Source organism: Oryctolagus cuniculus, chromosome 1, assembly GCF_964237555.1.
Source record: "Oryctolagus cuniculus chromosome 1, mOryCun1.1, whole genome shotgun sequence".
NCBI classification, from domain to species: Eukaryota; Metazoa; Chordata; class Mammalia; order Lagomorpha; family Leporidae; genus Oryctolagus; species Oryctolagus cuniculus.
In genome coordinates, this window is record NC_091432.1 from 124,054,271 (window position 1) to 124,080,417 (window position 26,147).

General features: G+C 54.0%; 1 protein-coding gene across 2 annotated transcripts in view; it reads left to right on the forward strand.

Moving 5' to 3' along the window:
* Positions 1 to 308: 308 nt before the first annotated feature.
* ST14 (ST14 transmembrane serine protease matriptase) overlaps positions 309 to 26,147 on the forward strand; it is a 41,478-nt gene continuing 15,639 nt past the window's right edge. The window contains exon 1 of one of the 2 annotated variants that reach the window (XM_051847790.2): positions 309 to 557. In XM_051847790.2, the coding sequence (XP_051703750.2) occupies positions 477 to 557 (81 nt within the window). In that variant the 5' untranslated portion in view covers positions 309 to 476. Of the gene's footprint in view, positions 558 to 16,711; positions 16,855 to 26,147 lie in introns of those variants that run through there. The other variant, XM_070065631.1, reaches the window with a different exon arrangement.

Consider the following 26,147-nt stretch of genomic DNA (forward strand, 5'->3'; position numbering starts at 1 on the left):
TGAAAGACGGGAGCTGACCCGAGGGCGTTGGGTTCAGCACCTCCGTCTCTGCTGACCCAGCCACCCGGATGGGCGCTGGCCACAGCAGGTGCTTCCTATGGGCCGAGGTAGAGAGGGTGGACGGCGGCCGCGAGGGCTGTCCTCCAGGAGAGCAGTGAACTCCCTTGTTGTTCGAGTCTCCCTGACCACCGCATCTTCAGGCTCGCTCACTTCCCGGCCCAGGAGGTGCCTTTTCGGGGCGGAGCTTCCCGGTGTGGGCGTGGCCGGAGGGGGGCTGTGACCCGCGAAAGGTGCGCGGGCGGCCGGCGGGGCCAGCCGGGAGAGGCCACACCCAGAAACTACCTGCGCGGGCCAGGAAGAGGAGAGCTTGAGAGAGCCTAGCGCCTCGGTCGCCTGCGCCCCGCGCCCCGCGGGCCATGGGAGCTGGCTGCCCGCAGGGACCACGCCTCTGAGACCCCCCATCGGCCAGAGGGACCATGAGGAGCGACCGGGCCCGCAAGGGCAGCGGGGGCCCGAAGGACTTCGGCGCGGGACTCAAGTACAGCTCGCGGCAGGAGGTGGGCGAGGGCCGGGGTCGCCGGGGTCGCCGGGGTCGCCGGGGTCCGGGCGCTCAGACGCGGGCCCCGCGCGCCCCCCGAGCCCTGGAGCGCGGCGCCGGGTCGCGGGCCGGCCGGGCTGCGGTGCCCGTTGGTGGCCGGGACGCGGGGCGCGCAGGTGGAATTTCCTGTTCGGCTGGTGCCTGGCCGCCGCGGGCGGGGCGAGCCGGCCGGACCTTTGGTACCAGACCTGCGGCGCGCCGGCCACCGTGGAGGCGGAGGGCCCCGGCCGCGAGGCGCCCGGTTCCTCTCCCGCCTGCCTGCGCCCGCGGCCGGTTCCCTGATTGGCACAGGGGCCCCGTTTCGGTCCCGCCACGTTGCTTTTTGGGCAGGGGCTCGGAGTGGGTGGTGGGGCCGGCGGAAGGAGGTTCTTGGAGGGTGTGGCGGCTCAGCCGTCCTTGGGCCCCCGCAGCTGTGGCGTTTGTCCCGTCCTGGTCGATAGGAATAGGCGCCTGGGGCCCTTTGCCGAGGGCTTTGGCTGCCTTCGAGGCTGGAGCTGAGAACTGCAGGGTTTGGCCTTGCTGGGCTGCGATCTCCAGGAGGGCAGGGGACTCTCGGGGAAGGGGTGTGGAACACGTGGCTTTTGGAAGCAGGAAGCTCTCCTTCGGTGGCCAGAACAATGAGGGCCCTCTTGGCTGGTGTCAGGAGCCTTGGAAGCTGACGCAGGGAGTTGGGGCTGGGTGTCAGTCACTGTACTGGAGGACACTCCTGGGGTTTGCAGCCGGGCGGCCACTCTCTTTGTTCAGCCCGGCCCCCGCTTTCACACGCGGGGCACTGGGGTGTGCTACCAGGCAGGAGTGTTTGGTGAGGGGCTTTGCTCCTCGGCAGAGGATGGGCTGTCTCCTGGGACCCCTAACCTCGCAGGAGCCCCTCCCCCCGTTTGCTCCCGTGTGGGGTCAGATATCCGAGCCCTCTCAGCTCCTGAGCCGCCGTCTCTTCCTTTCTGAATTGCCAGATGTTTGTGAATCCTTCCTAATTGCCTACCTGGGCCCAGTCCGGAGGAGCCTGCTGTGGGGTGTTTGTTATTTCAGTCCTGTTTAGCTTCCCTCCCTCCACGTGGGCTCTTCCCACTTCCCTTCCCCCGGTCTGGGCCACCTGCTGTCTGCCCACGCTCCCTCCTCCAGCAGGGGGCTCCCCTCGCACTCGCTCCCTGTCTCCCCCAAGCCCTCGACTCCGTTCCCCCTTGGTCCCTGAGCGCTTGCTGGTCTTCTGTGAGGCTCTGCCATTCTCCACGCCACTGGGCTGCCCCTTATACCAGTCTGCCAATCCCCTTTCCAAGGCTGCTGTCTTTTCTCCAGCAAGCTCCGTTCACCCAACTTGCCCTGGGCCAGACACTGCTGGAGGCAGGGCTTTCCAAGACCAGTCTGATAAGCAACTTCAAGTCTTGAGAGCGATGGCAGGAGACAGCAGGAGAGATCAGCTGGGCTCTGCTGCACAGGGTGGGCTGGGGACTGCGTGGGTTCTTCTGTCTGTGTGTGAGCCGGTTTGCAGAGGGCAACTGTGATGGTCAGAAGGGAGAACAGGGAAGCCGACCTCACCCAGTGGCTGGGGCCCTGTTGAATATTTGACGGTGGCTGTTGAAGGTGTTTTGACCTGCAGAGGTCCCATCTCAGGTCGCTGTTAACCCTGGGTGTGACTCAGCGTCTCTTCAGCCTATGGAGACCAGGGTGGGAAAATCAGCTGTTTGTTGTTGGGGTCAAAAGCAGATATCTGGAGCTGGGCTGTCCCACTCTGGCTGCTCAGAGTCACATGTTAACTGGCCAGAATTCACTCATGCACTCACTCATTCACATAGCAGGTGTGTCCTAGGGAGCTGCCAACTCAACAGGGTAGAGGGAGGTAGCAGCGAGAAAGACCCCACCACACAGTCCCTGCCTGCAGGGCCACCCTGTATGGCGTGGGGTACAGGATCTCAGTTGTGTGTCTGCATACGTCCAAGGCGGGCTCCTAGGAGGGCGTCCGTCTAATGCGGCTGGCAGGGTTGGCAAGGCACCTGGGGCTGGAGGCATCTGTGATGTGGCGACAGAGGCGTCCAGCTGGAGCCAAACCCTGATGCTGCCCTCTTCCAGCCCCATGATCTCAGAGGTCCCCTCATCTCTCTGAGCCTCCGTTTCTGTGGCTGTGAAATGGGGATGACGTATTGTGTGCCATATTTGTTGCAAAGACTCAAAGGGATCCTTGACCATGAAAGCGTTAGTCAGCTGTGGTGTGATGGCGGAGTCTGGGGCTGCAGACAGCCTGCAGAGAGCAACAGGAAGGTGCTGCAGGTGGAGTCTTAGTGGGGTGCAGGTGCGGAGGCTGGGGTTGTCCACGGAGCCCTGACCCTGCAGAGGGGCCTGCCTGGCTTGCTGACCCACTGAGAGCAATTGAGACTCTCTTCCTGGGGTCTTCGGTTTCCACTGTACCCAGCTCCTAGGAGAAAGAATCTTCTATGAAAAGAAAGTGTGTGCTGGCGGCAGACCCACGCTCCCCTACCCCCACCCCCAAATACAGCTCCGGAACACTTCTCTGATCTGTCCAGCAGGTGCAGGGATGAGCAAGGGGTGTGGGGGAGAGCGCGGTGGGCGGCAAGCAGCAGGAAATGCGGTGTGCTTCTCCAGGGGGCTTTAGAGGACCCCCCCCCCCCCAATGCCTGGAAAGTCTCAGCCTTCACACGGGAAGCAGGAACGCTGAGGTCTGAGAGATGATGACCCGAGCCTGGCTGCTGCTTCAGTGGTAAGAGGCCCGAGTCGCTGCTCAGGGCCGGCTGGCTGGGTGGCCCGAAGCCCTTGGCGTCATCCGTGGCTGCGGAAGCAGAACGAGGCCCGGCTCCCTCTCCCTCGCCTGGGTGCTCACTGCCTGTGGCCAGCGGCTCCAGCCCTTGGAACGCTGTGGCCTTGGAGTTCCCCTGCTGTCTGTGCCTTCCCTGATTTGCGGTTCTGCCCAGGCTGCTTGCTGGCTTATGTCTCTCCTGAGAGAGAAGGTCGGCTCTTCCCTGAGGATTTTGGGTGTGCCAGAGCCCTGGGGGATGCGGGTGCCAAACATGGTGTTGCTTCTAGCATTGTGCCCGTGGCTCCTGGAGCATCGAGGACACTGGCGATCGCTGGCAGCGTGGCCTGAGCAGGCGCTGTGTAGTATCACTTCCCTTACAGAGGAGCACAGCTGGTCCTGGGTATTCACTGGGACTGCTCCTGGGACCCATCCCCGACGCTTGAGTCCCTTATGTAAAGTGGCATAGGATTTGTGCAAAGATTTTATTGGCTGGCGCTGCAGCTCACTAGGCTAATCCTCTGCCTGTGGCACCGGCACCCCGGGTTCTAGTCCCGGTTGGGGCGCTGGATTCTGTCCTGGTTGCTCCTCTTCCAGTCCAGCTCTCTGCTGTGGCCCAGGAAGGCAGTGGAGGATGGCCCAAGTGTTTGGGCCCTGCACCTGCATGGGAGACCAGGAGGAAGCACCTGGCTCCTGGTTTCAGGTTGGTGCAGTGTGTTGGCCGTATTGGCCATTTGGGAGGTGAACCAACGGAAGGAAGACCTTTCTCTCTGTCTCTCTCTCTCTCACTGCCTAACTCTGCCTGTCAAAAAAAAAATATTTTATTTATTTGAGAGGTAGAATTACACACAGAGAGGGGAAGAGACAGACAGAAAGGTCTTCCATCTGCTGGTTCACTCTCCAAACGGCTACAATGGCCAGAGCTGGGCCAATCCAAAGCCAGGAGCCAGGATCTTCCTCTAGGTCTCCCACGTGGGTGCAGGGGTCCAAGGAATTGAGCCATTTTCCACTGCTTCCTCAGAGAGCTGGATTGGAAGAGGAGCAGCCAGGACTCGAACTAGGGCCCATATGGGATGCCGGCGCCGCAGGCAGAGGCTTAGCCCACTATGCCACGGCGCCGTCCCCTCTCCTGCATACTTTAATCATCTTTGACTGCTTATAGTTACTGATGTGCATAGTTCTTATACTGTATGGTTTAGGGATAATGACAAAGAAAAAAAGTCTGTACATGCCCAATATAGGCCCATTTTTTAAAAAATTATTCATTTAATTTATTTGAGAGTCAGAATGATAGCTCCAATCTGTTGGTTTATGCCCCAAGTGCTCCCAACAACCTGGGCTGGGCCAGGCCAAAGTCTGGAACCAGGAACTCAATCAGGGGCCTCCCACATGGGTGTCAGGAGCCCAAGTACCTGAGCCATCCCTGTTAACTGTTAGGAAGCACACTAGCAGGAAGCTGGCATTGGGACTTGAACCCAGGCACTCTGATATGCAAAGTGGGTGTCCCGAGCAGGGTCTTAACTGTTGTGTCAAACCCCCAACCTCACAAGAATCTGTGCAACCCTTTTCTAGTATTTAATGCCAGAAGGAAAACACGGTGAATGATTTTTATACAAAATGCCCAAGTGTTCATCTTAGGTTAAAGTGATTCCTTTGGTCCTATGAAAATCTTGTTTTCAAGCATTTCCCTACGTGGCATCGAGAAAGCCGTAGCTCAGTAACACTGCATGGGGTGATATTTCCCTTGGCCAGCAGCAGGCTCTTCCTGCCCTATCAGACACAGGTGGAATCGGGTACAGAACTGGGTCCCAATCCAGACATTGTGATATGGGACACGCACGTCCCAGGTGGCATCTTAGCCGTGGTGCCCACGCCAGATGCAGTTTAAAAAAAAATTTCAAGCTGCATTTGGTTGAGTCAGCAGATGTGGAACCAGTACTTACGAAGAGCCAACTGTACTAATAATATTACTACCCGTGTTTAGGTGAGGAAGACAGCACAGAGAGGGTGAGCAGCTTGCCCGGAGTCACAGAGCAGAGTGGGAGCGGGATCTAATCGGTGCCCAGGTAGACTGGCTTTGCTGCAGTCTCTCAGGACTGCCACACACAGAGCAGGGCTGTCAGCCCCAGGGCCTGAGCCGGGGACGGATTACCCAGGGATATTTCGGAGCTGCCCGGGGCTCGTTATAGGAGCCTTGGGTGGTGTGGAGACAGGACTGGGCCTGGGAACTGCGGGCTTCTCTGGCAGTGTGCGTCCTGTCTGGTGTGGGGAGGAAGGCGCTCTGCCTTCGTGCAAAGCTTGTCGACAACAATTTCCCTTTTTCTCTTGGCCAAGAGCTTTCCTAGAAGCAGCTGGAAATTCTAGTCTCGGGCATTCGACGTCTTCAGGACTCGCCGCCTCTGTCTGGGTTTAGCGTCTCTCCGGGGGTTTTCCGTGGCATCCCTGCAGGAGCTGACTTGGGCCAGAGCCATGGCCACCGTCTCTCTGCGGCCCAGGGCGGTGATCCTGGGGCAGGATGGTGATGCGGAAATGGCGACAGCCGTTTCTGCCCTTCACTGCATACGTGTGCTTGAGTTTATCCCCCTGTATCCTCACAGCAGGTGTCTGGAGAAAAAATTGTCCACTTTCCAGACGAGAACACTGAGGCTCAAAGGGTTTGTAAGAGAACCCAGGGGCGGTGAGAAGCAGAGCAAGAATTCACACTTGGATCTGTGTGACTTTCAAAGCCTATGATGTTAACCACAGTGCCGTCATAAAATCGTGTTCCAAAGACAATGATGATTGATGTGTGTCCCGGGCAAAATCCTAAAACGCATCATTAAAGAGAGAGTTGTGAGCTTATAAAAAACCAACTGGTGATCACCAGGCGCCAGCCCAAGGCACGAACATCCCCTCCCTCTGAGCTCGTCTGGCTTCCCCCTTTTGATGAGGTTCCTCCGCCCTGAGACCAGGCGCACAGCTGGAGTTGTGATTCCAAGGCTTGAAACTCAGTGCTGCTCTGTTTGTTACACACAGGACCAGGGATCCTGGTGGAAATCTAAAATGCAAAACACCCAGAACCCACCCAAGCCCGAGAACCAAGCCGTGCACACGCTCAGCCCTCCCACTCCTTCCTGCCTGCATTCTTTCACCCAGTGGTGGTTGTGCACTTGACCGCTGTGTTCTGGGGAAGGCGTGCGCCCACCTCCAGTCTGCCGGGCTCCGTGGCCGACTGGGGCCTCCTGGGAGGTAGGGGTGGGTTGTGTGCGATAGAGCAGCTGTACCTGGGAGACCCCAGGCCTGCATCCACGCCGGGCAGTGGCCTCAGGGCTGCCCCTCACTCCCTGGGGGTTCTGTGCCCTTCCATACTTAGTGACAGCTCAGGGAAAGGTTGGGAGCTCCACCTGTCAGAGGCTGACACCCGGGCGTGTGGGAAAGGGCGACACAGTGGATGACGGAATTCTGAGCCATGGAGAGCTGGCCAGGCTGGGTTAGGAGTGAGTGTGGTGCTCCCCAGTGGAACAGGCACCGCCTCCTTCCTGTGGGCAGGTGTGTGGGCCAGCCGCTGTGGTAGGACCCGGATTCGGACTGGACAGCCATCCGGGAAAGGCCAGGCGTGTCATGTGGCTGCCCATCTGAAAGTAAGAAAGCGGGGCTGGTGCTGTGGCTCAGCAGGTTAAAAGCCTGGCCTGAAGCGCTGGCATCCCGTGTGGGTGCTGGTTCGAGTCCTGGCTGCTCTATTTCTAACCCAGCTCTCTGCTGTGGCCTGGGCAATGCAGAAGAAGATGGTCCATGTCCTTGAGCCCCTGCACCCACATGGGAGGCCTGGAGGAAGCTCCTGGCTCCTGACTCGGGATCAGCTCAGCTCTGGCTGTTGTAGCCATGTGGGAGTGAACCAGAGGGTGGAAGACCTCTCTCTCTATAACTCTTTCAAATAAATAAAAATCAATCAAAAAAAAAAAAAAAAAAGAAAGAAAGTAAGGTGTTTTCCAGGTTTATATTTCTGATAACCCTAAAAATTATTATTTAAAGGCTAGTATATTATGATGTGGGCTACATTGCAAAAAAATTTGGCAAATTCACAGAAGCTGTAAGAATTTTAAAACAGGAGAAAGTACCCATGCAGAGGCATTGTAACCACTTACTCTATCGCCTATGCATGCTTTCTTTAAAAAAAAAAAAAAGTTTTTTTTCTGATTATAAAAGTTAGGAACTTTCTAAAAAGATTTACTTGTTTATAAAGTTTTTCTCTATTTTAAAAATTTATTTGAAAGGCAGGGTGGCAGGGAGAGAGCAAGAGCTAGTGAGAGACAGAAAGAGAGTGCGAGTGTGAGTGAGAGCGAGAGAGAAGGATCTTCCATTAGCTGGTTCATTCCTTAGCTGCCGGTAATAGCCCCGGCTGGGCCGGGCCAAAGCCGAGAGCCAGGAACTTCATCCGGGTCTCCCACGCGGGCAGCGAGGACCCACTTCCTTGAGCCCTTCTTGTTGCCTCCCAGGGTCTGCACGAGCAGGAAGCGGGAGTCAGGAGCTGGAGCTGCAGCTGGGTGTCAAGCCAGATTCTATGACGTGGTAGGCGGGCATTGCATCTTAACCACTAGGCCAGACACCTTTCAATTAAGCAGTATCGAAACATACAGGAGGGAAATTTTCTCCCCTGGATTTCAACCCTGTGCAGAGTTTGGCTCATATTATAATTCTTTTTTTTTTTTTTAAGATTTATTTTATTTATTTGAAAGAGTTACAGAGAGAGGTAGAGACAGAGAGAGAGGTCTTCCATCTGTTGGTTCATTCCACAGATGGCTGCAACGGCTGGAGCTGTGCCGATCTGAAGCCAGGAGCCAGGAGCTTCTTCTGGGTCTCCCATGTGGGTGCAGGGGCCCAAGCACTAGGGGCATCTTTCACTGCTTTCCCAGGCCACAGCAGAGAGCTGGATCGGAAGTGGAGCAGCTGAGGCTTGAACCGGCGCCCATATGGGATGCTGGTGCTTCAGGCCAGGGCATTAACCTGCTGTGCCACAGCGCCGGCCCCTTATTTATTTATTTGAAAGTCAGAGTTACAGAGGGAGAGAGGATCCAGGAGCCAGCAGGTTCTTCCCTGTCTCCCATGTGGGTGCAGGGGCCCAGGCACTTGGATCATCCTCCACTGCTTTCCCAGGCACATTAGCAGGGAGCTGGATCAGAAGTGGAGCAGCTGGGACTTGAACCAGCACCCATATGGGATGCTAGCATTGCAGGTGGTGGCTTTAACCACTGTGCCACCATGCTGACCTGTTATTCTAGTCTGATGATAAAGACTTGACTGCAATTAATTGTTGAACATTTGTTAAGTATGTAGACCAATGCCAGGGGTGTGGAGCAAAGACCCAGCCCCTGCCCCCAGCACGCTGAAGAGTCTGGAGTGTTCCTCAGAGCAGACTCTCACCCTTGAGTTGGCAAGGGTGAGTGGTACCATATACTTTGTGACTTGTTTTTTCCAATTTTTAAAAAAGATTTTATTTATTTATTTGAAAGTGAGTTACACAGAGAGAGAAGAAGAGGCAGAGAAACAGAAGTCTTCCATCCGCTGGTTCACTCCCCAGTTGGCCACAACAGGTGGAGCTGGCTGATCCGAAGCCAGGAGCCAGGTGCTTCTCCTGGTCTCCCATGGGGTGCAGGGCTCAAGCACTTGGGCCATCCTCCACTGCCTTCCCGGGCCACAGCAGAGAGCTGGCCTGGAAGAGGGGCAACCGGGACAGAATCCGGCGCCCTGACCGGGACTAGAACCCAGTGTACCGGCGCCGCTAGGCGGAGGATTAGCCTATTGAGCCGCAGTGCCGGCCCCAAGGACTCTTCTACTGATTTCCCAGACCATAGCAGAGAGCTGGATTGGAGGTGGAGCAGCCGGGACTCGAACCAGCATCCATACGGGATGCAGGCACTGCAGGTGGCAGCTTTACCTGCTGCGCCACAGCGCCGGCCCCATTGTTTTTCCTTTTATTTAGCAGTCTTAGATAGCTTTTCCATGTTATTATCTACTCTGCAAAACCACTTTTGATTGCTGCATAAGCTTCCATCCGGGGTATCATTCTTATTTTTCCTTTTATTGTTTGTGCGTGTTACTTGAATGCATTCCCGGGCAATGCAGGAAAAAGAACCATCAGAACGTGGGCAGTAACTGACCAGAAGACACCTCCCCCCGCCCAGAAGCCACACTATCCAGGCCTCCTGGGGGTTATGAATTCTGGGGACCACGTCTTCACCCGTGTGGGCTGAATGGTGAGCCTGAGCCGGATGGCCAGAGGTATCGAAAATCTTTTTGTTTGGCTGATTGGAGGAGCTGAGTGGACGAAGACAGTGTGTGAGCTGCCCCGAGCAGGGGCGTGAGACTGGTGGTACTCCAGTGCGTTAATCAGCGCGGGCTTGTGGTGCTGCGCACGGTTCCCGGAGAGAGGCGCTCGCTAATGTTGGCACTAAATGCAAATGCTGTTTCTCCCAGAAAGGCGGGCCGAAGCAGGGTGGGGGGCGAGAGGCCCTCCAGAGAGTGTCCCGCTCTAGAGTCCGATCCCAGGGGTAGGCCCAGCAGTTCTAGCCGGCCTCTGGCCTGTCGCTGCTCCCATGGGAGATTCTGGTTTGGGCACTGCGCTCCGGGTGCGCCCTGCCCCCGCCCCGGGAGGGGAGGCTGTGCTGTCTGTGTATCAGCCCTGTCACCCCAACAGCTTCCTAGATGTCTAGCTCAGTTAGCCTGCCCGGGAGCCCTAGCCGGTTCTGGAGGCTATGCCGCCGACTCGTGCAGATGCCCAGGTCCATTGAGGCAGAAACGAACTGGTGCCTGTGAGGCATGGGTCCTGCCCAGCAAAGGAGCGAACTGGTGATCGACACAATGGCTTGGCTGATCTCCAGGGAGTTTTGCACAGAAGAAAGAGGCAACAGTCCCCAAATCCTACACACTGTGTGGCTCAGTTTAGAAGACTTAAGAGAATACTCTATTCAGATTTGTCTAAAAATTTATTTTCATTTTGTTTGAGAGAGAGAGAGAGAGAGCTCTTTCATCCTGTGGTTCATTCTCCAAATGCCCCCACAACAGTCAGGGTTGGGCCGAGCCATATCCAGGAGCCAGAACTCATGCTGGTCTCCCACGTGGATGGCAGGGACTCAGGTACGCAAGCCATCGCCTGCAACCTCCCAGGGCATGCATTAGCAGGAAGCTGGAATTGGGAATGGAACCAAGACTTGAACTCAGGGCCGGCACTGTGGCATAGCAAGTAAGGCTGCTGCCTGCAGTGCCAGGATCCCATATGGGCGCCAGTTTGAGATCTGGCTGCTCCACTTCCAATCCAGCTCTCTGCTATGGCCTGGGAAAGCAGTGAAAGATGACCCTAGTGCTTGGGCCCCTGCCCCCATGTGGGAGACCTGGAGGAACCTCCTGTCTCCTGGCTTCCGATTGGCGCAGCTCCGCCATTGCAGCCATTTGGGGAGTGAACCAGCAGATGGAAGACCTCTCTCTCTCTGCCTCTGCCTCTCTGTAATTCTTTCAAATAAATAAAAATAAATCTTAAAAAAAAAGACTTGAACCCAGGCTGTTGTGTGGGACGCTGATGTCCCGATAAATGTCTTATCTTAACGGCTGCACCCAGTGCCTATCCTTGTTCAGAATCTTAACTGTGATGGTGGATATGGGAGGCTACACTGGCAATACTTGTACTCCTGTGCAACTTAATACATGCACGAGGGCAAGTCAGACAGAAATCTGAGGAAGATCAGGGGACTGTGGATATGAAAGTGTAGTTTTATGTGATGTTACCATGGGGGAAACTGGGCACAGTGTGTAGGGGGTTATTAAGGGCCAGTGTTATGGCGTAGTGGTTAAAGCCACCCACTTGCGGCCGGCGCCGCGGCTCACTAGGCTAATCCTCCGCCTTGCGGCGCCGGCACAGCGGGTTCTAGTCTCGGTCGGGGCGCCGGATTCTGTCCCGGTTGCCCCTCTTCCAGGCCAGCTCTCTGCTGTGGCCAGGGAGTGCAGTGGAGGATGGCCCAAGTGCTTGGGCCCTGCACCCCATGGGAGACCAGGATAAGTACGTGGCTCCTGGCTTCAGATCAGCGCGGTGCGCCAGCTGCAGCGTGCCAGCCGCGGCGGCCATTGGCGGGTGAACCAACAGCAAAGGAAGACCTTTCTCTCTGTCTCTCTCACTGTCCACTCTGCCTATCAAAAAAAAAAAAAATTAAAATAAATAAATAAATAAAGCCACGCACTTGCAATGCTGACATCACATGGGGCATGGATTCGAGTCCCAGCTGCTCCATTTCCAATCCAGCTCCCTGCTAATGGCCTGGAAAAGCAGCAGAAGATGGCTCAAGTGCTTAGGCTCTTGCACCCATTTGGGAGACTTGGAAGAAGCTCCTGGTTTCTGGGTTCAGATCTGCCCGGCCCCAGTTGTCATGGCCATTTGGGGAGTGAACCAATAGATGGAAAATCCATCTCTCTCTCTCTCCTCTGTAATTCTGCCTTTCAAATAAATAAATAAAGTCTAAAACCAAATGATATATTTATCTAAAGGCAGAGGATCAGGGTGGGGGAGGAGGGATTAGATACCTTCTATCTGCTGGTTCACTCCCCAAATACAACACCAGGCTGAAGCCAGGAGCCCAGAACTCCATCTTCATCTCCCACATGGGTGGGTGGGGCCCTAACACTTCAGCCATCCTCTCTGCCTCCCCAGGCTCGTGAGCAGGGAGCGGGATTGGAAGCAGAGCAGTCGGGACTGGAACTGGCGCTCCGTTAAGGGATACGGGCGTGGGAAGCAGTGGCTTGACCAGCTGCACCAGAATGTCTGTCCCACTGATATCCCTTCTTATGCCTGCATGGGAATCTAGAATGATCTCAATAGAGATTTCAGTACTAAAAAGCATACTAGCCCAGGTCCCATGACAAGTTGAGAATGTGAACGAGAAGGGGTCACGTGGTGCTGGTGTACCTCGTGTTTCTCTGGGTATCTTGGGGGTCTGCCTGGTTTTGCTGCTGCGGCAGAAGGAAGGGGGTGGCTGTGCTGGGGAGGGCATCTGTGGGGAGGAGAGGCCGTGTTCGCTTCGTGAGAGCTGAGAGCCGGAGGTGGAATTCTCATGTTGGAATTAGCAGAAAAGGCTGTGGCCCACAGAGGTCCAGGAGGAGAAGAGATTGGGCCAAGTCCAAACCAGAGAGGGGCCGGGGACAGCAGTGGCCAGGCCAGGTCTGGCACCAGAGAGCAAGGGGCTGCCAGCAGAGCCCTGGCAGGTGGATTGAGCATTCTCTCCCTGCCCAGGGTGAGGAGGGCACCGTGGGATACAGGCCTGGAAACGTCCCTGGGTATTCCAGCCTGTGCAGGGTGGCTACTAAACCTGGTGGTGGGGAGAGGAGTCCTTCAGTCAGTCAGGTGCTAACTCTGGGGAAGGCCAAGGCTGGAGGAAAGGGAGGGAGGCAGTAGCGGGGGGAACTGAGGCACCGTGTCCCCCAGGACTGCCTGGTACCCAACGTGGCAGTGGGCACTGTTGGTGCCAAGTGGGTGGTGCTGCTCAGTAAGGCGGTGAGGACCCAGGGGGCAGACTGAGGATTGGGGTGGCCCCAGAAGAGGTCAACCTCAGGCAGGGTTTGGGAGGTGGTGAGGGGAGCCCAGTCCTGCTGAGTGGGCGGGAGGGGCCAGCGTCCTGGTCCTCCTGGCCGGGAGGCTAGGCCAGAGGTGAGGTGAGTCAGTTCCCCAGGCTGATGCAGGGAAACCTGTATCTAGTGGGGAGCACGGTGAGACCTTATGCCCAAGAAGTGAGCTTTGGGGGTGGGTGGTAGAACGTGAGTCAGCTGCTGCTTGGGTCGCCTGCACCCCACAGTGGAGTGCCTCTTCGGCTCCCGGCTGCCTTGCTTCCCACTAATGCTACCGGGAAGGCGGCAGAGGATGGCCCAAGTGCTTGGGTCCCTGCCACCCCCGTGGGAGACCAGGATGGAGTTCCCAGCTCCTGGTTTCGGCCTGGTCCAGCCCTGGCTGTTGCAGGCATTTGGTAAGCGAACCAGCAGATGGAAGACTTTTTTCATTCTCTGTCTTTCCCTCTGTGTGTCACTGTGCCTTTCAGTGTAATGAATAATCTTTTTCTCTTTCACGAATTGAGTTTTTTAGCAGGTAGACTTTTTCAGCGTGTTTCTTCTTCTATATGTATGTATTTTAAACCAGTTTATTGAGGCTCGGGTGACAAACAGGAGGCTTTACAGATGTAATGCTCACGACTTGATGAGTCTGGACCTGTGCGTGCACCTGCCCCACCGTCACCACCATCTGTGCCACAAACACACCCACGTCCTCCATACGTTTCCTCTGTCCATTTCTTTTTTATTTATTTATTTATTTATTTATTTATTTATTTTTTTATTTTTTTGACAGGCAGAGTGGACAGTGAGAGAGAGAGACAGAGAGAAAGGTCTTCCTTTTGCCGTTGGTTCACCCTCCAATGGCCGCCGCGGCCGGCGCGCTGCGGCCGGCGCACCGCGCTGATCCGATGGCAGGAGCCAGGAGTCAGGTGCTTTTCCTGGTCTCCCATGGGGTGCAGGGCCCAAGCACCTGGGCCTTCCTCCACTGCACTCCCTGGCCACAGCAGAGGGCTGGCCTGGAAGAGGGGCAACCGGGACAGAATCCGGCGCCCCGACCGGGACTAGAACCCGGTGTGCCGGCGCCGCTAGGCGGAGGATTAGCCTAGTGAGCCGCGGCGCCGGCCCTATCCTCTGTCCATTTCATCTCATTATTATTACTGTGAAAAGGACGCTTAGCCTAAGACCTGCCCTCTTAGCAAAAGCTTGAGTTTACAGCACAGCATTGCGACCAAGGGCACGATGCAGCAAGTAGGCCCTAGGACTCAGCCCCGTGCAAGGTGCAACTGAAACATCTACCTCTTCCCCTCCCCCACTCCCATGCTTCTGTGGGATTGACTATTTCAGATCCTGCATGAAAGAGAAATCATATTTTTTTTCCTGTGTCTGGCTTATTTTACCTAGAGTGATGTTGTCCCCAGGTTCACCCATGTTGTTTACAAATGGCAGGATTTCCTTTGGTTTTGAAATGAAGGTTGACTAATAATCCATTACATGTGTGTGTGTGTGCGTGCACACATGGATATAATATTTTCTTTGTTCACTGTGAATAATGCTGCCGGGAACACAGCCGTGCAGACCCAGATTTCAACTCCCTTTGGGTGAACATCAGATGTGGGGTTGCCAGATGTGCAGGACGTTCTTCAAGGCAGTTGCTGTCTCTGCGGCTGTTTGCTTGTCTGTAACGGTGCTGGAGTGGTGCTGGTGATGGTGTCGGTAACAGAGTGCCCCCAGAGAGCAACAGGGCTGCCGGCTCTGCAGTCAGGAAGATCCAGGTCTGAAATCCAGCTTTGCCACTTGGTAGCTGGCTGGGTGCGTGATAAGAACCCTCTGCTAAGCTCTTTGCCCAACTGAAGGGTGCAAGAACTAGGGGTGAGCCACCCTCGGCTGAAAATGCCTAGCATGGCACAGCGGTGCCTCCGGGTGATGAGTGCATTTGGTGAGGCTGAGTCTGAGACAGGACGGGTGTGAAATCCCGCTGTGAGCCGGCAGCGGTGACCCAGAGCTTGCTTGGGCCCTGGCCCGTGGGCAGACCCCTTTCCCAGTGCTGTCCAGAGGCTGCTGGGCCAGGGGCTCTGAGGCCTGCTCAGCTGTGAGTGGTCCAACTCCATGTTTGCCTTGTTATTGTTTTCGGGTTCTCATAAATTGCCTTTTGTGAAAAAAAAAAAAAACTTTATTTATTTGAATGGCAGAGTGATAGGGAGAGACAGAAAGAACTTCCATCTACCGGTTCACACCCCAAATGGCCGCAATGACCAGGAGCCAGGAGCGCTACCCGGGTCTCCCTTGTGGGCGGCAGGGGCCCATGCTGTCTGTGGCTGCCTTCCCAGGTGCATTAGCAGGGAGCTATATTGGAGGTGGAGCAGCTGGGACTCGAACTGGCGCTCATATGGGATGCCAGTGTCACAAGTGGTGGTGTAACCACTGTGCTACAACACCAACCCCATACATTGCCGTTAGAAAAAAAAAAAAGATTTATTTATTTGAAAGGCAGAGTGAGGGAGAGACAGAGAGAGATCTTCCATCTGCTGGTTCACTCCCCAGGTACCAGCAACAGTCAGGGCTAGGCCAGGCTGAAACCAGGAACCAGGACCCCCATCCTGGTCTCCCATGTGAGAGACAGGAACCCAAGTACTAGGGCCCATCATCTGCTACATCTCAGGTGCATTGGCAGAAAGCTGGATTGGAAGTATGGAGCAGTCAGCACTGGGACCAGGCACTCTAATCCAGGACACAGGTGTCCCAAACTGTGGCTTAACCCTCTGTGCCACAGCACCATGGCTACATAACTTGCCTTTGTAATAAGGTTTTTTGTTTTGTTTTGTTTTGTTTTGTTTTGTTTTAAGAAGCATTTTTAGGCATGGCTGGAAACTTGATGTGTAAGCTGAGGCCTAAGGGATAGGGTGACTTCGCTGGATGAGCCACCCTGGAATGGGAGTGGAGGCCCTTCTGGTGCTCCAGTCAGCAGGTGCACATGGGTCGGCCTTGCCTCGACTCCCTTGGGCATCTGAAAAGACCCCTTCCCGTACCCACATCTGCTCCTGCATGGTCTTTGAGGCCCACACAGGGCACTTGTGCTGTTAAGGTTTTTTGCTTTGTTTGGATGTTTTGAAGTTCAGCTCCAGGCGCTGCACCAGCCCAGAGGGAAGAGTGAGGCTGCCGGGCTTTGGGCAAATGGGTGGGGGGGGCCATGGGTGGGTCAATCGGATTGAAAGGAGGTGGTAGGTAGGCCCCTGTCATTAGCAGGAATAAGCTAATTATGTTCTACCGCAGCTCTACCTGGAAGGCCATAAAGGGTTATTAACCCACTTAGAGAGGGGAAACCGAGGCACCGTGGGCAGTGCATTCCCAGTGGCCCAGGGGTCTCAGTCCTGACCTCCCTTCTAGGCCACAGAAGGGCCTCACCCCCCAGAAAAGGAGAGGAGAGCTTTGTGTTGGGGCCCCGCGGCAGGGTGCACTGTCCCCTCCCTGGAGCCTAGCCACAGCCGAATGGGCAGGGCCCTGGGCCGTGCTGGGAGGTGAGGACTGGCCGAGGCTCGAAACCCGCGGGAGCCTGTGGTTCCTGTGTGTTGACACAGTGCCCGTGGCCAGCTGAGTCAGGCGGTGGGGTGGGGGTGCTTTCGCCCATGCTCGGGTGGCTGTGGGCACTTGGTTCACTTCCTTCAGTGGGAGCTGTTGGCTGTGCTCTCTCCTCTCAGCGGCCTGGCTCCTCCTGGGGCCCCACAGCCCCAGGCAGTGCACAACCAGCTGGCCCGGCCAACCCCTGGGAGGAGCCAGAGTGTGTGTTTCTGAGGACTTGGGGATGACGTTGCATCCCGGGTTGGGAGGATCCCAGGGTGCAGAGGCGGAGCCCAGCCCAGGACAGCAGGTGCCTTGCATCCCAGGAGCTTGCTGAGTCTCTGGCTGGTGATGGGAAGTGAATGAGCCCGCCCGCAGCCTCCTGGAAATGGTAGGTGGAGATTCTCAAACTTTCCCGTTCCCGAGAATGCGCCGGGGCGCCTCTGACAAGCTTCCAGAACCCAGGCTGCTAAGGCTGAGGGGGCGTGGGAGTCTGGGTGCTGACCAAGCGCTGTGTTTGTTTCAGTTCACTTTATGTTTTTAAAAGGTTTATTTTATTTATTTGAAAGGCAGAATCACACACACAGAGAGAGAGAGAGAGAGAGAGAGAAAGGGAGAGAGAGAGAGAGAGAGAGAGAGAGAGAGAAATCAATCTTCTATCTGCTGGTTCACTCCCCAGATGGCCACAATGGTCAGGGCTGGGCCAGGCTGAAGCCAGGAGCCAGGAGCTTCTTCCAGGTCTGCAATGTGGGTGCAGAGGCTGAGGCACTGGGGCCATCTTTCACTGCTTTTCCCAGGCCATTAGCGGGGAGCTGGATTGGAAGTGGAGTAGCCAGGACGGGAGCCAGCACCTATATGGGATGCCAGTGTCATAGGCTGAACCTGCTATACTACAGCACTTGGCCCCTCAATATAAAGATTTAGTTTTATTGTTTACTTGACAGAGTTACACAGAGAGAGGAGAGGCAGAGAGGTCTTCCATCCGCTGGTTCACTCCCCAGTTGGCTGTAACAGCTGGAGCTACATCGATCCAAAGCCAGGAGCTTCTTCCAGATCTCCCACGCGGGTGCAGGGGCCCAAGGACTTGGGCCATCTTCTACTGCTTTCCCAGGCCATAGCAGAGAGCTGGATTGGAAGTGGAGCAGCCGGGACTTGAACCGGCGCCCATATGGGATGCAGGCAATGCAGGCAGCGGCTTACCTGCTATGCCACAGCACCAGCCCCATAATTTATATTTTATTGCTGGTTTTTTACTACCAGAAAGAAGAGTGGGAAATGCTGGTGGCACACTCATCAAGAACCATAGCCTCTTCTGGGGTCTGAGAATCCAGCTTCTTGAGAGGTTACTTGCCTGGAGTTCATGAGTGGCGGGGAGAAGTCCAGTGTGGGCTCCCCCCTTTTTAATTTGCCCCTTGGTGATCCCTTGATGAACAGTGCAGGATCCTCTCTGCGTTAGGTCCTGGGGCTGTGCTCTGCCACCACGGCAGGTCAGGTGGGCCCCTGCCCACAGAAACCTGCAGGCACATAGTTGCCAGCGTTCACGGTGGCTGCTGGCTTAGCTGCAGAGAGCCCTGGAGGGAGAAGGGCACTTTTTACATTTTGCAACTCCACCATCATCTAGTGTTGATTTTGGAGGTCATTGCCATGGTGTTTCTGAGACCCTGAGCAGGAGTTAACTAGAGCCGGCGGGATGGAGCAGCCGAGGAGGGATGGAGCAGCCGAGGAGGGATGGAGCAGCCGAGGAGGGATGGAGCAGCCGAGGAGGGATGGAGCAGCCGAGGAGGGATGTGCCGGCCCGGCCCGGCCCTTGAGAAGGGAGGCATCTTCATTGCACCGCAGAAGGCGCTCACTGTGGGAAACCACCGCAGGTGCCCAACCTGTACTTTCCCTTCCTGCCTGAACAATCGCAGGGATATTTTACAGCTCTCATGGTCCTGGCTGTGCCGATGACATCATGAAACTGACATCCGTGCCATTGGGTGGGTGGGTTACTGAGTCACTGGATGCATAAGTCAAGAGCACCTGCCACATACCAGCGAGAGTCGGCAGTGACACATGAGTCTCAGGTCTGAGCCACACTCGCCGTGTGTCCAGCCCCTGACTTCCCCTCTGCTCCTTGACCTTGATGTCCAGCATGGCAGGCAGGTGACCAGCTGCCACGTGACCGCCCTTCTCAGCCCTCCCAGGTTCTGTCCCCTGCCTTTCCCAGCACATCACACCCAGCCTTAGCCAGATGAGGAACAATCAGGAAAAAAAAAGGGTCTGGCATGAAGGGCTCGTCTGCTTTGATGAGACTCCTGCGTGGCCGTGTGGGTGGTTGGTAGCATTTTGCAGTTACTGCATGTCGAAGCTCTTCCTGGCTGCTTTTCTCCAGTGCAGACCCTGTTCTGGGCCACCAATGGGCGAGTTCTGAGGTCACAGGCCGCGGAGCGTGTGCACCGGGTGATGGTCTAACAGTGTGTGCTTAGGGGACAGCAGAGGGCTCCTCTCCGAGGGGAGAATTCTTGGGTTGGCTTGGAGAGAGTTTTGTTTGCTCTGCGGTTAGCTTGCAGCCTTGGTGAATTTCTTACTTAATGGGAGCAGGGTGACCACAAGGGTCCTTCCTACATCATCAATAAAATGTTCCTTTTTTTTTTTTTTTTTTTTGCTTTCTATCAATCCCTGGGGAGGATGCGTATGACTTGCACGAGTGTATTTAAGACAATAGAAAATGATATGGCCAGGGCTCCAGCATCCTCCTCGGGTTTCTGGACCTGCCTCTCAGTTTTCCCCCTGCCCTCCAGGAAGTTTGCTGGCAATAGCAGTAACCTGACCCTGCCCCTGCCACCTGCCTCCTGGGTGCTCTCCACCCCAATCCCTGCAGTCTTTGCCTGCGTGCCCTACACCCTTTGTCCCCATCTCTCCTCCCGGAAGTCCGTCCCTGTTCTCTGGCTGAGTGGCTTCCAGCCACGCTCTGATGGTGGGGACTTCTACGTGACTGGAGCTGGCAGATAGGAGGAGGTCTTGATAGTTACGTGTCTCTCTCTGTGTTTGTGGTCGGCAAGCACCTGGCTTCACAGCACGGTGTTTCGTGTGTACACCTGCAAGTGTGTTTACTTTTGAGAGGGAGAGACAGAGAGGCCAAGGCAGGCACAGGCATACTTCCTCTTCCCTTAGCTCTGTGGCCGACAGAGAGATTATGCGTGCAATAAAGCCGGGGTGGATGGGAGTCCCTGCAGAACTGTTTCTTCTTCCTCCTCCCCTATTACTCAACTCCCTGCATCGGTTTCTGGGATCAAACCCAAGTGGGCCTGAAACCTGGTCTAGGAGTTGGAAGAGCCTGGCTCGTGTGCTCTGCCGACTCCCCTACCTTTGTGACCGGGGCAGGCTACTCTGCCTCTCTCAGCCTCACGGCCTTATCCACACAATGACAGGCTTTTGTAAGATGATCTGTCTTGTGTCTGAAAGTGGAGCTGAGAGCTAGGGTGATACAAGGAAGCGGGCTGGTTACTGATTACACAGCGTTTCTGGGCTGAGTGGAGCCCCGGGACTCACACTTGCTCCCGGAGTTGTGGAAGCCGACCTGACCGAGGGAGTGGTGGCCACCCTGGGTGCTGTGTGACCTTGCAAAGCATCGCGTCTCTCTGCCTTGTTTAGAAAACAAGGGCGATAACTGAATTGTTGTGAGGGTCAGCTAAGAAAGTAGTGGAGAAGCCACTCTGCAAATTGAAAATGCATCGTAAGTAAATTACGATTTTTGTGATGTTTCGTATATCCATCTACCTATTCCTGCAGTCTGTTCAGAGACCCTGGCTGAAGTCTTAGTGTTTTTTCATTCTTAAATAGGTTCAGAGAGCCAGGGACTGTCAGATATCTAAAGAAGCCTACAACCTGAAACAGGAAGGCAAACTGAAGTCCAAGGGTAACTGAAGAGAAATCTAGCTGGTTTCCTAAGAAAGAGCATTCACAAGAGCCAGGGTGGAACCGGACCAAAGCCAGGAGCCAGGAGCTCCATCCGGGTCTCCCAAGTGGGTGCAGGGGCCCAGCACCTGGGCCATTTTCCACTGCCTTCCCAGGAGCGTTAGCAGGGAGCTGGATCGGAAGTGCAGCAGTTGGGATTAGAACTGGTTCTGAAATGGGATGCCAGCGCTGCAGGCAGCGGCTTAGCATGCCACGCCAGAGTACAGGCGCCCTGTTCTTTCTTTTTTAAATCCTTTGCATTTCCACATGAATTTCAGAGTCAGCTGATTAGTTTCTACAAAACACCTGAAGAGATTTGGATCAAGATTGCATTAACTTTATAGATGTTTGAGGAGAATAAATACCTTAACAATTTTGAGTGGGGCCGGTGCTGTGGTGTGGCGGCTTAAAGCCCAGGCCCACCATGCCTGCATCCTATACAGGCGCCAGTTCTAGTCCCAGGTGCTCCACTTCCGATCCAGCTCCACTTTTTTTTTTTTTTTTTTTTTTTTTTGACAGGCAGAGTGGACAGTGAGAGAGAGAGACAGAGAGAAAGGTCTTCCTTTGCCGTTGGTTCACCCTCCAATGGCCGCCACGGCCGGTGCACTGTGCTGATCCGATGGCAGAATCCAGGTACTTCTCCTGGTCTCCCATGGGGTGCAGGGCCCAAGGACTTGGGCCATCCTCCACTGCACTCCTGGGCCACAGCAGAGAGCTGGCCTGGAAGAGGGGCGACCGGGACTAGAACCCGGTGTGCCGGCGTCGCAAGGCGAAGGATTAGCCTAGTAAGCCGCGGCGCCAGCCCAGCTCCACTTCTGATCCAGTCCCAGCTCCCTGCCAATGCACCGGGGAAAGCAGCAAAGGATGGCCCAAGTGCTTGGGCCCCTGCACCCACGTGGGAGACCTGGAAGAAGCTCCTGGCTCCTGGCTTTGGATCAGCCCAGCTTTGGCTGTTGTAGAGAAAATGTTCGCAAAGTGTACTTATATATTTGATAAAAGACTTGTATCCAGTATATGTGAAGAACTCTCAAAATTCAATACGAAAACAAACACACTAGTAAAAAATAGGCAAAATATTTGAAAAGACACTTTACCAAAGAAAATAAATGGATGGCAATTAAGCACAAAAAAACTGATGCACAGCATCATTGGTCATAAAATGCCATCATGCAGAGTGGCTCATACTTAAAAGACTGACCTTACCAAGTGTTAGGTGGGATGTGGAGCAGCTGGGATTCTCACACACTGCCGCTGGGGAGGTAAAATGGTCCAACCACTTTGAAAAACAGTTTGGCAGTGTCTTAAAAAGTCAAGCATATACCTGCCATGGGAACTCGTTATGCCACTGCTCTGTATTTATCTAATAGAAATGAAAGCAAATGCCAAGGCAAACACTCATTCAGGAGTATTTATTGCTGTTTCCTTTGTAATAGCCTCAAGCCAGAAACAACCCAAATGCCCATCATTAGGAGAATAGGTAAGCACATTATTGTATTTCCACCCAGTGGGACTCTGCTCAGTAACAGAAGGGAATGCAGTACTGAAATATGGAACAACCTGGATCAAGCTCAAACTAATGGTGTCGAGCGAAAAAGAGTCCCTACTGTAGAATCCCATTCACACAGAGTTCTTTAAAGAAAAAAAAAAAAAGAAAGATTTATTTATTTATTTATTTATTTGAAAGTCAAAGTTACAGAGATGGAGAGCCAGAGAGAGAGAGAGAGAGAGATTATCTTCCATCCTCTGCTTCACTCCCCAAATGGCCACAATGGCTGGGACTGGGCCAGGCCAAGGCCAAGAGCTTCTTCTGGGTCTCCCACGTAGGAGCAGGGGCCCAAGCACTTGAGCCATCACCTGCTCTCTGCCAAGATCTGCATTAGCAGGAGGCTGGAATTGGTGTGCGTGCTGGAACTTGAAATCAGGACACTCCACAGTGCCCCTAGCGCCATCCTAACTGCAATGCCAAATACGCACCCCCACGATATTTTTGACTATGTTTGCATTTTTGCTTATCTTTCTCGTCATTCACTGAGCCGTTTGAACTTGAAGGTGGATGCCCCACTTTGGCTCCTGGAGATATCGGTGTCTTTGTTGCTGTCCTCTTCTCTGCCAGGCTCGGGTGGGGCTCAGGTTCTACAGAAGATGGAAGTGAGCTAAGGAAGGAGATGTTGCAAGTCTCCAAATCCCTACCTCTTGACACCCATGGGGAATGGGAGGAATGCGTCTGGGGAAATGGAGTCTGGGATCTTCTGGGTTTGAGGGCACCAGGACGGAGGAGGGAGGCTGCAGTGAAAGGGTGGGAAGTGAAGGGGGATGAGTGTGTTGTCCTACATGTTCCCGAGGGCTCCTGCCAGTCAGGTTAGAAAGTTATTCTCCGGACTGGCGCCGTGGCTCAATAGGCTAATCCTCCACCTAGCGGCGCCGGCACACCAGGTTCTAGTCCCGGTCGGGGCGCTGGATTCTGTCCTGGTTGCTCCTCTTCCAGGCCAGCTCTCTGCTGTGGCCCGGGAGTGCAGTGGAGGATGGCCCAGGTGCTTGGGCCCTGCACCCCATGGGAGACCAGGAGAAGCACCTGACTCCTGGCTTCGGATCAGCGTGGTGCGCCAGCCGCGGCGGCCATTGGAGGGTGAACCAACGGCAAAGGAAGACCTTTCTCTCTGTCTTTCTCTCTCACTGTCCACTCTGCCTGTCAAAAAAAAAAAAAAAAAAAAAAAAGTTATTCTCCGGAGCAGTAAACCATCCCAGAGGAAGGTCTGCATAGCTCAGCCTTTAGGAGTGCCCGGTAAAACGATCTGGCAAGCTCCCTGTGGCAAGCTGTGCCCACAGGACTTTCGATCAGCCGCGGTGGCCTCCTCCCTGAATACAAATGAGCCACAGAGACCCAGGCATCTGACAAAAACCTGCAGCATGGAAGAGGAAGTCAGAAACAGAGAGGAGGTACCCAGCGGAAATAGAAACATGTGACGATTTTGCATCTGTGAAACAAACACAGGATGCTTCCGTGAAACCAATACAAAGGAGAATTCATAGAACAAGAAAACCCTCAGAAACGAAAATTTTTGATGGAAAAAAATAGGAAAAACTTATAGAAAGGTTAAAAACAATGTGATGGATACTACAGAGGAAGATGTTAGTGGATCAACAGAGTGAGAATTGAGTTCAGGTAGGCCAGAGGGAGTGAAGGGAAGGACACAGCCCAAGAAACAAGACAGCTTCCCAGAGTGGAGGATACAGGTCTAAATGCAAGGGCCTGTGGAGAGCTCAGGAGAGTGAAATGTAAAGGCCCAATTCAAAGCATGTCGTGAACACTTTCAGAGAAAGAGCAAAGACATACGTAAAACAGAATGAGTTCATGATACTATCATATTTCTCAAAAGCAAAATTAGAGCTAAAAACAATGGGCCTTCAAAATTCTAAGTGAACATTATTTTAAACCTATAGTTTTTTAATTTTATTTTTTAAAGATTCATTTATTTATTTGAAAGTCAGAGTTAGAGAGAGAGAGAGAGAGAGAGCGCTCCTCCGATCCACTGGTTTACTCTGCCGATGGCCACAATGGCCAAGGCTGAGCCAGACTGAAGCCAGGAGCCAGGCAGGCCTCCCGTGTGGGTACAGGGGCCTCAGAACTTGGCCATCTTCCACTGCTCTTCCCAGGCCATTAGCAGGGAGCTGGATTGGAAGTGGAGCAGCCAGGAATCAAACCAGTGCCCATATAGGATGCTGGCGTCTGAGGTGGTGGCTTAACCAGCTATACCACAATGACAGTGCCAAACCTATAGTTTTATACCCAGCCAAGCTGCCAACAAATGTGAATGTAGAATGAAAATATTTTCAGAAACATGTAAAGTGAGAAAAAGTGACTTTCTCAGGAAGCTACTCAAGTATGTGCTCTACCAAAATGACATAAATCAAGACGGGTGAAGATGGGCAACCCAGGAAATGGGGGGAGGGGTTAACACAAGAAGGAGACTAAGGAAATCCCCAGGTGGTGATGGGACAACTGCCAGGGGAGAGGACAGAGAGGTCTGGGAGGGAAGCAGGTGAAGTGTTACGTTCTTTGACTGACTTGATATGCCTGAGACTGAGAAGAATATGAGAGCTTGTAAATTACCCGCGGGAACTTCAAAGTGTTCATGGAAAATGTACATTGTCTCTTATTTCCATTTTCCCATCAAGTTTTTGAAGCCCTCTTGTACAGATCGGGGTATGTGTTCAAAAGAAACCAAAGTTAAGCGTCCACCTGCAATGCCGGCATCGCATCTGGGTGCCTGTTCAAGACCCAGCTGCTCCACTTCCCATCCAGCTCCCTGCTGATGCGCCTGGGAAAGCAGTGGAAGGCGGCCCGTGTCTATGCTCCTGCACCCAGATGGGAGACTCGGGGGAAGCTCAGGGCTCCTGACTTTGGCCTGACTCAGCCCTGGCTATTGTGGCCATTTGGGGAATGAACCAGTGGATGGAAGATTTCTTTCTCTCTCTTTTTCCTCCTCTGTCTGTAACACAGCCTTCAAATAAATTTTAAAAATAAGAAATAAGACAAAAGAAAACAAACTGAAACCAAAGTCTAACAAGTAACATTATGCTAGGCTGACTTTCGACTTAGGGCTGGAAAAAAAAAAAAAGAAACCCAAGCAAGTGTGAAAATCCGCAGCAGGAAAAACAAATAAATTGTACAGGAAAGAAAACATAATAGCAAGCAATACATTCACAGTCTAATAATAATGAAAAAACTGAAAACATAGAGTATGGATGTAATTTGTTAAAACTTTGGTCCTATAGCTATTGGGAGGATGGAGAGAAAGCAATGACGTTAAAACCTTGCCAAGAAGTAAGTTGATGATATTTTAAATAGAAGACGTGAGAGATGGTGATATTGGTATATTATCTGGAAATGTGCAGGCAAATCCCAGAAGTAGCTTGAAAGCATGTTAAGGGGCAGGCGCTGTGGCGTAGCGGGCAAAGCCACCATCTGCAGTACCGGCATCCCATATGGATGCCGATTCGAGTCCTGGCTGCTCCACTTCCGATACAGCTCTCTGCTATGGACTGGGAAAGCAGTATAAGATAGCCCAGGTCCTTGGGCCCCTGCACCCACGTGGGAGACCCAGAGGAAACTCCTGGCTCCTGGCTTCGGGTTGGCGCAGTTCCGGCCATTGTGGCCAACTGGGGAATGAACCAGTGGATGGAAGACCTCTCTCTCTCCCTCTCTCTCTCTGCTTCTCCTTCGTTCTCTGTGTAACTCTGACTTTCAAATAAATTAATTAATTTTAAAAAAGAAAGCATGTTAAGTGGTTGTCTCTGCGTGTGTGTTCCTGTGTCATGTTAAAGTCACAAGTATATCCAATTAGGAAACTAAAACTGGAACTCTTAAGCACCCGATGTAGAAAGAGAAATCTTTCATAGCAGTGAGTTCATAGATACATGTGACAAACCAAGAAACGTGGGTGCTGGCATATACTGCAGAGCTAAGAGGTGGGCGCCAGAAAGACCACTTCAGGAGATGCTGGAGGTGGGAGTTGGAGGTGGGGGCTTCAGCTCTTCCTGCACACACCTTGTTGGAGTGGGTTTGAGGTATTGAAACCTAAAGCATCAACAGGAAAGGAGCCAGGGTCTCTCCAGGATTGGGGAGGGCCACAGAGTGGACTAGGGGGAAGAGAAGGCTGCTGTCCACCTTGGGGTGCCGAGGACCCCCACCTGCACTCTCCAACTCACGCCTCATCATTGACACACCGCCTCCTGGGGAGGAAC